General features: G+C 50.9%; 1 protein-coding gene across 6 annotated transcripts in view; it reads right to left on the bottom strand.

Annotated features, from left to right (window-relative positions):
- LOC308314193 (pleckstrin homology domain-containing family A member 5-like) overlaps window positions 1-13,099 on the bottom strand; it is a 93,761-nt gene that overhangs the window by 39,706 nt on the left and 40,956 nt on the right. For 5 of the 6 annotated variants that reach the window (XM_080761668.1, XM_080761665.1, XM_080761669.1 and 2 more), the window contains exons 3-6: window positions 5,397-5,715; window positions 4,313-4,417; window positions 3,040-3,112; window positions 2,441-2,541 (exon numbers count right to left, since the gene is read on the bottom strand). In XM_080761668.1, the coding sequence (XP_080617794.1) occupies window positions 2,441-2,541; window positions 3,040-3,112; window positions 4,313-4,417; window positions 5,397-5,666 (549 nt within the window). In that variant the 5' untranslated portion in view covers window positions 5,667-5,715. Of the gene's footprint in view, window positions 1-1,276; window positions 1,377-2,440; window positions 2,542-3,039; window positions 3,113-4,312; window positions 4,418-5,396; window positions 5,716-13,099 lie in introns of those variants that run through there. The other variant, XM_080761670.1, reaches the window with a different exon arrangement.

The following is a 13,099-nucleotide window of genomic DNA, read 5'->3' as shown; positions in this document are numbered from 1 at the left end:
TGATTAACCCATTCTGACCTGGGATCAGATTCTAAAAATGTCAGTCGTTCTTCGATTTTTCCAAAAAAGCTCGCTATGAGCTTGTAGATCTGCTATTTTTTCAATAGCTAAAGCATAACATGATGCTAACACCAAAATGGGTTCCCGTTCAAAATGGGTTAAGTGGTTAAAATTATTGTGACTCTCTCTCTCTCTCTCTAATCTAGTAGGGAACTATTATAGTCTAGCTAGCCCATTCTGAAAGCTGTCATTCCGTTGATCATAAAAAAAAAAATAAAGAAAAAAAAATATATATATTATTTATTTATTTCTTCATTCCGGATAGGTTTGGATTATTGAGATTTGCATTAAGACAATTTGAAGTGACTGCAAAAGCTAAACGGAAATGGGGGGACCTCTCTTTACTGCCGGGTCTGGTCTAGTTCTGGAGACTATAAGAGCATTTACGTAGATCGGCTGTTTTTGAAGATGCAAACGCATTTGGTTGCCGACACTTTTGTACTGAAGTACTGAAGTACTGGAATTGCGAATAAAGGACGTATGCACTTAACCCATTTTGGGCTGGAACCCCCTTTGGTGGTTTTAAGCAGTATGATATACTTTAGCTATTGAAAAATAGCAGATCTACAGGCTCATAGACCACTACGAGCTTGTTGTAGGTCTGCTATTTTTGAAAAAAAATGTGGTGCAAAGCTTTGAATATATATTTGCTCGTAGCAAACGTTTCTAACTCAAATCCTTGCTTCATCTGGGGAGGTCCCTGGAACAACATATTATCCGATGGAAGTCCTCGACATGAAACATGTTTGAGAAGGATATAGAAACACGAGGTCTTTCAGTAAAACCGTCAGGATTTGGAAGCCATTTTGTAGAATCGTCCTCGGGTCTAAAATGGGTTAAGACATCGTGGTATCGGTATTTTATCTCATCCTTAACTACTAAGCATTTGCAATCACTTGACGACCTTTTTGTGTTAGCATTATGTTATGCTTTAGCTATTGAAAAAATAGCAGATCTACAAGCTCGTAGCGCGCCACCGAGTGGCGCGCTACGAGCTTGTATAGGTCTGCTATTTTTGAAAAATCGAAGAACCACTGACATAGAAACATAGCTTCTTCAGAAAACCGTCAGGATGTAGAAGACATTTTTTTTAGAATCTGATCTCAGGTCAGAATGGGCTAGTGAGTCATTTACAGTAAATGAAGCAGTGTGAGGGCTTCAGGGGGGAATCCCCCCCGTGTGACACAGGGGTCTGCCGCGGCCACAGAATACTCACCATAATGTGTTGTAGAGATGTAAACCAAGGAGACCACGCTGCCACGTTGGAGCCTCACAAAGTCATGCAATGAGAAGAAGAACAATCGTTCAGTAACACATGGCTTACTGATTATCGAGGGGAAAACAACAAAACAATGATTGTGTGTGTATGCGTGAGTGCGTGCGGCAGACTGTCGGGCATCTCTCAGACGTAATAAAACATAAAACCGATCACTCCCAGACCCAGTGCTGGAGAGTAGCATGGGGATCTCTTTCCCTTTGTTTTGGTTCTTAGTCCATGAGCCAGAGCTCAAACATTGGTGCGAAAAACTACACCTATATTAAATTGTTTATATACATCAATACAAGTAAATTAATGCATGATAACCCTTCCACAGTAGTAGCTTTTTTCATGTTTTCGATTATTTTCCATATTCTCCTACATAATGCCTCATTTGCATATTTAAGAATTGTCTCCGTGCAAAATACTCAACTGGGGAAGCGTCATGGCGATAACGATCTAATATAAAGGAATGGTTTTCGTCCACTCAATTCATAATTATTCGTTCCAATGTTGGAGCTATGCATGGCTCATGGACTTGAGAACTAAGAAAATAACTGAACCGGTTCCCACTGGGAACCGACCGGTGGAAAAGGGGCCTCTGTGTCTCCCCATAGGATACGTGTCTCCCCATAGGATACGTGTCTCCCCATAGGACATGTGTCTCCGCATACGATATGTTTATTTGCTGACAGAATTGTCAGTATATTTAGTCTTAGTTTTAGTCATCATAGCTTAGTTTTAATTTGGTTTCCATTTAGTTTTCGTCAGTGAAAAAAGGTATACTCGACAAACACATTTTCGCCGTAGTTTTAGTCAACGGAATCAACACTGCATCTCACTTCCTGTATCTCTCTCTCCCGGTTTCCTGTCACTCTCCACTACTACTACTATCCAAATAAAAAGGTAGAAAAGCCCCAAAACTAAAAAAAAAAACAGTAAAGAAAATGGTGGGAGGCAACAGTCTGGCCATTATGTGAGACTACCAACCAAACATGCTCAGTGCTCTGACCTTAAAGGCGTACTTCCTGACTAACCAACCAACCAAACGTGCTCAGTGCTCTGACCTTGAAGGCGTACTTCCTGACTAACCAACCAACCAAACATGCTCAGTGCTCTGACCTTGAAGGCGTACTTCCTGTTGACATGGTCATCCACCGACAGCATGGAGATGTGGAAACTAGGCAACAGGATGCTACCCAAAATCCCTTCCTCCTTCTCATCTGAAATAATAACAATAACAATAATAATTATTATCACACTTAGAACCGTTTTCCCGGAAGGAGTTTTGAACGGGGTGGGAACCTCTGTTTTAAGCATTATGTTATACGTTAGCTATTGAAAAATAGCATATCTACAAGCTCATAGCGCGGCACTGAGTGCCACGCTACGAGCTTGTAGGTCTGCTATTTTTGAAAAATGTGGCGCAAATCTTTGAATATATATATTCTTTCAGAGCGAAAGTTTTTAACTCAAATCTTTGCTTCTGGGGGGGGGGGGTCCCTGGAACAACATATTTTCAGATGGGGGGGTCGGCGGCCAATTACATATAATTCTAGGGTTTCTTGACATGAAATAGTCTGAGAACCACCGATATAGAAACATAGGGTTTTTCAGGAAACTATCATGATTTAGAAGACATTTGTAGGATGTGTCTTAAATGGGTTAATCACACTGTCAGAGCTGGTTATGTGCACTCATGTTTCCATGATGGGACTCACCTCTGTAGTAGAACAGACACAGGTCGGACAGAACAAACCACCTCTTCTTCCACAGCTTCATGCCTGTACTGTCCTGAAACACACACACAAAACACAACACACAAGATTAATACGATAACCTCATACAGTTCACAGTTGTACTACACATTACAATTCACAATTCAAAGGGCTTTATTGGCATGAGAAAACATAGGTTTACATTGCCAAAGCAGAAAGCACAATACGACAATGCAGCAATACAATCAAAACATACATGAATGTGTACACTACACATTACCATGTACCGTCCTCAAAACAGCCAAAGTACATTACTGTATCGGTGTTGATTTTGCATTTAGTTTCGGTTAAATTGGAGTCGTCTGGAAGAACATCTGTATGTATATATTCCTCACGTGCATTTGATTAGGCATTTTTATTCATCACATTAATGTGTTTATAAAGCTTTAATTCATCACATTAATGCGTTTATGAAGTTTTAACCCATTTTGGGCAGGAACCCCTATTGGTGTTTTAAAGCATGATGTTATACTTTAGCTATTGAAAAATAGCAGACCTACAAGTTCGGTGCCGCTATGAACTTGTAGGTCTGTTATTTTTGAAAACCGTGAAAATGTGCCTCAAATCTTTGAATATATAATTATTACAGAGTGAACATTTTAAATAAAATCTTTGGTTCTGAGGAGGTCCCTGAAACAACACATTTTCAGCTGGGGGGCGGAGGCACATTACATATCATTTTTGGTGTCCTTGACATGAAATATTGAGCACCACTGATATAGAAACATGAGGTTTTTCAGAAGACATTTTTTTAATTTCGACATCAGGCCTAATTGGGTTAATTCATCACATGCTTGCGTTCATCTACCTGCTTATAAAGCCAGCTGCTCTGCATAACGGGATGATTGCGTTCATCTACCTGCTTATAAAGCCAGCTGCTCTGCATAACAGGATGATTGCGTTCATCTACCTGCTTATAAATCCAGCTGCTCTGCATAACGGGATGATTGCATTCATCTACCTGCTTATAAAGCCAGCTGCTCTGCATAACAGGATGATTGCGCTCATCTACCTGCTTATAAATCCAGCTGCTCTGCATAACGGGATGATTGCATTCATCTACCTGCTTATAAAGCCAGCTGCTCTGCATAACAGGATGATTGCGCTCATCTACCTGCTTATAAAGCCAGCTGCTCTGCATAACGGGATGATTGCGCTCATCTACCTGCTTATAAAGCCAGCTGCTCTGCATAAAGGGATGATTGCGTTCATCTACCTGCTTATAAAGCCAGTTGCTCTGCATAACGGGGGCTCCAGGGTTCCTTCTGATGGAGTTCGATCTCTTCCCAAAGTTATGGATCTTCTTGGAACTTCTTGAAGGCTGGACATGAGGATACATGAACACGAGGAAACATAATTAAACAATGGTAACGTTAAATACATCACAGTAGGGCTGGCAATTATCAATTATAGTCTTATTTTATCAATGTGGTTATTCTTTTAATTATGATTTTGTTTGCTTTTATGCCTTGTTCTGCCCAATTTAGTCGTTATTGCTGAGCAATTCCTCCCCCGACACAGCTGCTACTGCGACGCGTTGATCGGCTATTTTCAGCAAGTGTAAAATCTGTCACTACGACCGCACCAAGGCCCGCCAAAATACATTTTAGTCGACTAAATCAACTGTAGATTTAGTCGACTAAAACCTTAGGATATTTCTTCGACTAAAACTAGACTAAACACTGAAACATTCCAGGTGACTAAAATTAAATGAAAACTACTCAAGAGGCTATATGACTAAAACATAAAATCTAAATTTGCTGCCAAAAACAACAGTCCCTGCTGACAGACAGGCGCTGCCCCCTGCAGCCCGTTAGGAGTAGTACGTGCAGTGAGCAGTGACCACATATCACTCTCCCCGCCCCCCCGGCTTCCCTCTCTACGAACACGGAGCGACGATGTGCTCGTGTAGACCAGATCCATCCGATAGAAGAGTTACGACATTGAGGGGGCAGAAACCGAGCGCTCAAGTGCTGTTCACGCAGCCCTGAACTGAGCCAAGCTGGAGTTGGAAATACATTGTTTTCAACAAATAAGAGCTATTTTAAGCATACGTACGTGCGTACGTGTGTAACATGAACACTGTTTTAAAAGTATTGTACAGTAACAACTAAAGTGTCTTTAATGTTTACGTTGTACTATTACTACAAAACACCACCGGGTGGATTCGAACCCACGACCTCTGCAGTGGTGGTGGTGCGGGGCAGGTACACTCTAACCGTCGCGCCACCCGAGCGCTATAGAAGTGATTGTGAGTTTTATCTTTTTTCGTGTCGTTTATAGCGTCGTCGTCAACTCACTCTTGTCGTAGGGCTGCTGGGGGGCTGTGCCGGGCATGGCGACGGCTGGCACTGGGCCGAGTGGCATGGCTGGCACGGTGCTGGGTGCTGTTGGGTGCCTGTGCACAGTGCTGGGTGCGGGTGCTGCTGGGTGGTGCTACACAGTGCTGGGTGCGGGTGCTGCTGGGTGGTGCTACACAGTGCTGGGTGCGGGTGCTGTTGGGTGTTGCTACACAGCAGCGCTGGGTGCTGCTCTGCGCTACTGGGTTGTTGTTTGCAGGTTTCACTCATGGTGCTGCCGAGCGGACGACCGTTCTTCTCATTCACCGGTCCTTTAGATCTGAACACACACACGCACACAAAGAGACAAGAGACACACACAATTAACACGCAATTAAACACAGCAAACACACGATTGCAACTATAAAGAGTACGAAAGGCAGTCGTATAAACTGCTGCGCCTCAGACAAACGACGGCAAGCCCCGGTGCGTCTTCTCTGCAAACACAATTATAGTTATACACATCATAAACACTGTCACATCATTGACACAGCATTGGACATACAATTAACACGCAAGCCACGAACACAGGGACATCCAATGGACTCCGGAAGCTATGTCACCACTAGCATCATAAGCTACGTATATATATTGCCTTGTATAGGGAGGGGCCCTGGCCCACAAACATATAAGACCATCAGGAGGTGAGGAGAGGAGAGGAGAGTGGAGGAGCGAGGTGTCCTACATTAATAATACGGTCCACTGGGAACAGCGCTATACCGCAGCCGAGAAGTAAAGGGGGAGGCGTTTTGGTTTTAGAGGACAGATACTCTGCTCATTATTATTATATTCCCACAATACCTTCTACACCGTGTACAGTACCTCAGCAGCATCCATCCCTTCCTCCCTCCCATTATAGGGTTTGAGGAGTACCGATTTTTTGATACGTTGAACCCATTCTGGACGGGAACCCCTTTTGGTGTTTTAGGCATTACGTAGCTATTGAAAAATAGCAGATCTCCAAGCTCATAGCGCGGCACTCGGTGCCGCGCTATGAGCTTGCAGATCTGCTATTTTTGAAACATCGTGAAAATGTGGCTTTGAATATTGTGGAGTCTGTCAGGTCTCACCTCAGGGGGAGGGGCGAGTTACCATGACAACCAGGCACGCCCACGGCCGTGTCATAGACTCGGTGTACTATCCCAGAGCAATTCTAAATCAGCTGCGCCTCATTCCGGCCGCCGCCCGGGTTAGCAATTAAGGACAGCCGCAGCCTGTCAGCCGCGCCCTTTATAAACAACCTGCGCACCTAGCAGTATCAGATCCCTGCTACACACAGACGCTCGCGCAGCATATGCCGTCCACTCGGCGTTGGATGGTAAGTCCACACTCCTCTCACTTATGGACTCTCACGTATGGACTATGTTTATTGTTTGATCGTTTGTATCACCACTCAATTGCTCTCTTATTCTCACATCACCAGGCTTGTAGGAGTGGGGCTGGAAGCACACGCAGGAGCGTGTGCCCCCCATAGACAAGTATACACGGAGAGCCGCATGCATACTGGAGACCCACCTGGCTCGTATCGGGGACGAGTGCGGAAGACGGGACCCCCGTATGGAAACGGCAGCTCAACAGCTCCATAAGGTCGCAGTAAGACAAACCGTTCACTATCTATCACCCGTGTTATTAAGAAGAGGCACTCATAGTGGCAAATGAGCAGCTAAGGATAATAACGAAGATTGTGAATGAAGGAAGTCACCCTGTCGATGCTAAATGAAGACTGTGAATGAAGAGTGTCACCATGGTGTTATACACTGAAGATTGTTGAATGAAGATAACCCCGTAGAGACTAATGGAAGCTAGCAGGCTCTAGATAAAGTGTCACGTCCACCCTGTGAAAGAAGACAGGCCCGTGTTATGTTCATTTCACCCTTTGAAGAGACTTTAAGTTGGCTTGCGCCGCCAGGCCCGGTGAAAGAAGACCGTTAGAAACTAGAGCGCTTACTTTGTGTTAACCCCCTGACTGCCGTTGTCGTACCGACACGGCCACCCAGTACATAGAGAGAAGTAAGAATATAAATACTTGTGTATCTCCCTGTTGGCCGAGCCTAAGGGGCCCTCTGTACCATACTCACCCGGTACCATACCAAGTACTTATACTCTGATTACTCACCTCCCCGTATCCGAGTACTTCTACTCTAAAGTACTCTTCTGTGCCCCGGGGATAGAGAAAGCTACGCACCCCCTTACCTACCTCCGGGGGAGCCTCCTGGCCCCCTCTGGAACCTGGAAAAGAAGAAGAGAAAGAGTTATTACAAATCTCTGGTTGGTAGATTGCCTAGACCGGAGTCTCAGGCCCCAACCCTGTACTTACCTTGTGCTCTGACCGTATGCTAACAACCCCTCTCATCCTCTGCAGTGACGACTCCCGCCTCGGAACCGGGACCTCATGCAAAGAATACTACTGTCTGAGTTCTGTTTGTGAAAACTGACGTTGTTTGAACCTGTTGGAGAAATAAAGCAAGGGGCGCCATCGTGTGTCTAACCCCTGAAACTGCACTCTGAGTTGTATTTCCCACCCGACCTCCCACATATGGTGGAGAATGTGGGTATTCATCTGATCTCAACCACCGCCTAAACATGGCCAGCCTCGAATTGGCCGCCCTTCTCCGAAGTCAGACTGAACTACAGAACGCTGTGCGTGAGGTGGTCCGCAGGCTAGACCGACACGGCGATGTCCCTAGGACCCCCAACGCCGTCCTCTCCAAGCAGACCCCCGAGGATGACATCGAGGCGTACCTCGAACTCTTCGAACGCACCGCCGACCGCGAGCAGTGGCCCGCCGCCGACTGGGCCGGCATACTGGCGCCCTACCTCTCGGGAGAGGCTCAACGCGCATGTCGGGACCTTCCCGCCAGAGACGCTCGAGACTACGAGACGCTGAAGGCCGCCATCTTGTCCACCCTCGGCTACAGCCTGCCCGCCCGGGCCCAGCGGTACCACATGTGGGCCTATCAGCAGGCCCAGCCCCCTCGCGCTCAGGTCGCCGACCTCTACCGCCTGACGCAGAGCTGGCTGACCACGGGCGGAGAGACCCCGTGGATTGAGAGATTAGTCATAGACCGGTGTGTCCGTGCCCTGCCATCCGACGCCAAGAAATATGTTGCCCGAGTCAGCCCCACATCCGTGGACGCCCTGATCGCCCTCCTGGAGAACCACCACGTCTGCTCGGATATGCTCCGCCAGACCAAGAGCGACGCCGTCCCCAAGACAGACGACCGCCGAGACCGACGCCGACCAGCCCCGCCGACCCCGCCGGCCCCGGTCCGGCCCCGTGCCTCCGGCCCCCCCGACCGCAGCCCGCGGATCCGCAGGTGCTACGTCTGTAATCGGGAGGACCACCTGTCCTGGGCCTGCCCAGAGCGGCCCCCCGGCCCCGATGTCTCCATGCCCTCCGCGGACAGCATGAGAGGGCCCCGCCCCTGCCTCCACACCGGAAGTGAGAGCCGACGACAGACCACCCTCCCCGCCCGGGTTGATGGGACCGACACCCATGCCTTGCTGGACTCAGGCAGCGTGGTGACGCTGGTCCGGGGTGACCTCGCCTCCGCCACCAATGGACCCACCATCCCGGTCACGTGTGTCCACGGAGATGTCCGACGGTACCCCGTCGCCCACGTGACCGTACAGACCCCCCGTGGCTCCGCGCTGGTCGCCGCCGGAGTGGTCCCCGAACTCCCAGTCCCCCTCTTGATCGGAACGGACTGTCCGCTGTTCGAGAAATACTGGAACCCGGGACGACGAGGGCCCCCCAGGACGCGGCGCCGCCGACGCCGCCGAAGTAGCGTACCCCTCGTCGCCTGCCCCGCCCTCCGCGAAGACGGGACCTCGTCCACCAGCAGCGGCAGAGGAAGTCCCCAGCCAGAACCCTGGCCGGAAGAAGCGGAGGCCTCCGACGCCGACGACACGCCGGCCCTCGGTGAAGACCCCTTCCTAGAGTTCCCCAGAATAGACGCGCCACCCCCCCGGCGGCAAGGATCGTTCGCCACCGCTCAGTGGGCCGACCCCAACCTGGCTGGCGCCAGGCGGAACGTCGTGGCTGTCGACGGGAAGCTGAACCCGGGGGTGAGTGAGAAACCTTTCCCACACTTCTTCGTCCGACACGACTTACTGTACCGCGCTTGCAAAGACCCCGCTGGGGAGGTCGTCGAACAATTACTCGTCCCCAAACCGTATGTGTCCCGAGTAATGTATCTCGCCCACTCCCACCAGTTAGGGGCCCACCTGGCCGTACAAAAGACTTACGACCGGGTCGCCGCCCGTTTCTATTGGCCAGGCGTTAAGAAGGCCATTGAGGAGTTTTGCCGCTCCTGTGCCGAGTGTCAGCTAACCGCCCCCCGCGGCGTGCCCCATAGCCCCCTAATTCCAATGCCAATTATCGATGTACCGTTCTCCCGTATCGCCATGGATATTGTCGGACCCCTCCCTAAGTCCGCCCGGGGCCACCGGTACATCCTAGTCATCATGGATTATGCGACGCGCTATCCGGAGGCCATCCCCCTCCGCACCGCCAACGCCCGGGCCATCGCCCACGAGTTGCTGATGTTATTCAGCCACGTCGGCATAGCGGACGAAATCCTGACGGACCAGGGCACGTGCTTCATGTCCAGAGTCCTAGCATCCCTGTATAAATGGCTGAAGGTCAAGCGTATACGGACCTCCGCCTACCACCCTGAGACGGATGGTTTGGTCGAACGGTTCAACCAAACGCTGAAGAAAATGTTAAAACGCGTCACGGAAGAGGACGCCAAAGACTGGGACCGCCTCATCCCGTTTGTACTCTTCGCAATTCGCGAAGTACCCCAAGCGTCAACCGGGTTTTCGCCCTTTGAGCTCCTGTACGGGAGGAAACCGCGTGGCCTCCTCGACCTGGCTAAAGAAGCCTGGGAGAGCCAGCCGTCCCCCCTCCGCAGCGTCATCGAACACGTCGACGCGCTCCAGGAGCGCGCCAAACGCATCTGGCCCATCGTAAGAGAGCACATGGCCGCAGCCCAGACGGCCCAGGCGCGCACCTACAATAAGGGTGCCAAGATCCGAGAGTTCGCCCCCGGCGATAAAGTGCTGGTGTTGGTCCCCACCAGCGAATGTAAGTTCCTGGCCCGATGGAAGGGCCCATATGAAGTCGTAGAGAGGAAAGGAGACGTGAACTACCGGGTGAGTCAGCCAGGCAGAAGACGCGGACACCAGATCTACCACGTGAACATACTGAAACGGTGGCATACGCCGGAGGAAGTGCCCCTACCCGCTTTAGTAACCTTTGTCTCCCCGCAGGCCCCGGCCGTGGCCCTTGGTGAGGGTCTGACGCCCCAGCAGACACAGGACTTGCGGGAACTACTCGATCGGAACCGCGACGTGTTCTCAGAGTTACCGGGCCACACCTCCGTGCTAAAGCATGACATCGACACCCCTAACGGCCAGGTAGTGAGACTACGGCCGTACCGGATCCCGGAGGCACGAAGGAAGGCAATCCAAGAAGAGGTCCAGAAGATGCTCGAGCTGGGGGTCATCGAGGAGTCCCACAGTGCCTGGTCGAGCCCGATCGTGATTGTCCCCAAACCCGACGGCACACTCCGCTTCTGCAATGATTTCCGGAAGTTAAATGAGATCTCCGTGTTCGACGCGTATCCCATGGCCCGCGTCGATGAGCTGATTGACCGGCTGGGGCCCGCCCGGTTCATCAGTACCCTCGACCTGACGAAAGGGTACTGGCAGGTTCCCCTCACGGAGAGAGCCAAGCAGAAGACGGCCTTCATCACTCCCGATGGACTCTTCCAGTACCGAGTGATGCCCTTCGGAGTACACGGGGCCCCCGCCACGTTCCAACGGCTGATGGACCGGATACTGCGACCCCACCAGGCCTTCGCGGCGGCCTACCTGGACGATGTAATCATCCACAGCGCCACCTGGGGACAGCACCTGGAGCGGGTCGACACAGTCCTAGCCACCCTACGGGCGGCCGGCCTGACCGCCAACGCAAAGAAGTGCCGCATTGGTTGGACCGAGACGGACTACCTCGGCTACACCATCGGCCGAGGGTGCATCCGACCACAGACGAGGAAGGTGGAGAAGATCCAGACCTGGCCACGCCCGGTGACCAAGAAGCAGGTCAAGTCCTTCCTCGGCCTGATCGCCTATTACCAGAAGTTCGTCCAGAACTTCGCCACGATCGCGGCCCCCCTCCACGACTTGACCAAGAAGAACCTTCCCCACCACGTCCAGTGGACGGACGAGGCGGACGAAGCCTTCCGCACGTTGAAGACCGCCCTGTGCAGCGAGCCGGTGCTCGTGGCGCCGGACTTCACAAGGCCCTTCATCCTCTCCACGGATGCGTCCAACACCGGGGTCGGCGCTGTCCTGTCCCAGCCGCTAGACGGAGATGAGCATCCCGTACTGTACATCAGCAGGAAGCTGCTGAAGCACGAGCGTAACTACTCCACGGTCGAGAAGGAGTGCCTGGCCGTGAAATGGGCCATCCATCACCTCCGGTACTACTTGTGGGGCAGACAGTTCACCCTCGTGACCGACCACGCGCCACTCAAGTGGATGGCGGCAAACAAAGACCGCAACGACCGTGTCACCCGCTGGTTCGTCGAGCTCCAGAGCTACAAGTTCGAGATAGAGCACCGGCCCGGGACCAAGATGAAACACGCGGACGCGCTCTCAAGACTGTACGAAGACGAGGGAAGTAGTCAAGCTCCTTGCGGTAGCAAGAAACTTAGGGGGGGAGTGTGTGGAGTCTGTCAGGTCTCACCTCAGGGGGAGGGGCGAGTTACCATGACAACCAGGCACGCCCACGGCCGTGTCATAGACTCGGTGTACTATCCCAGAGCAATTCTAAATCAGCTGCGCCTCATTCCGGCCGCCGCCCGGGTTAGCAATTAAGGACAGCCGCAGCCTGTCAGCCGCGCCCTTTATAAACAACCTGCGCACCTAGCAGTATCAGATCCCTGCTACACACAGACGCTCGCGCAGCATATGCCGTCCACTCGGCGTTGGATGGTAAGTCCACACTCCTCTCACTTATGGACTCTCACGTATGGACTATGTTTATTGTTTGATCGTTTGTATCACCACTCAATTGCTCTCTTATTCTCACATCACCAGGCTTGTAGGAGTGGGGCTGGAAGCACACGCAGGAGCGTGTGCCCCCCATAGACAAGTATACACGGAGAGCCGCATGCATACTGGAGACCCACCTGGCTCGTATCGGGGACGAGTGCGGAAGACGGGACCCCCGTATGGAAACGGCAGCTCAACAGCTCCATAAGGTCGCAGTAAGACAAACCGTTCACTATCTATCACCCGTGTTATTAAGAAGAGGCACTCATAGTGGCAAATGAGCAGCTAAGGATAATAACGAAGATTGTGAATGAAGGAAGTCACCCTGTCGATGCTAAATGAAGACTGTGAATGAAGAGTGTCACCATGGTGTTATACACTGAAGATTGTTGAATGAAGATAACCCCGTAGAGACTAATGGAAGCTAGCAGGCTCTAGATAAAGTGTCACGTCCACCCTGTGAAAGAAGACAGGCCCGTGTTATGTTCATTTCACCCTTTGAAGAGACTTTAAGTTGGCTTGCGCCGCCAGGCCCGGTGAAAGAAGACCGTTAGAAACTAGAGCGCTTACTTTGTGTTAACCCCCTGACTGCCGTTGTCGTA

This window comes from Protomyctophum bolini (genome assembly GCF_963924005.1).
Source record: "Protomyctophum bolini genome assembly, chromosome: 4".
NCBI classification, from domain to species: domain Eukaryota; kingdom Metazoa; phylum Chordata; class Actinopteri; order Myctophiformes; family Myctophidae; genus Protomyctophum; species Protomyctophum bolini.
The sequence above is the reverse complement of the archived record's forward strand: the minus strand, read 5'-3'. Positions and strand labels throughout refer to the sequence as shown.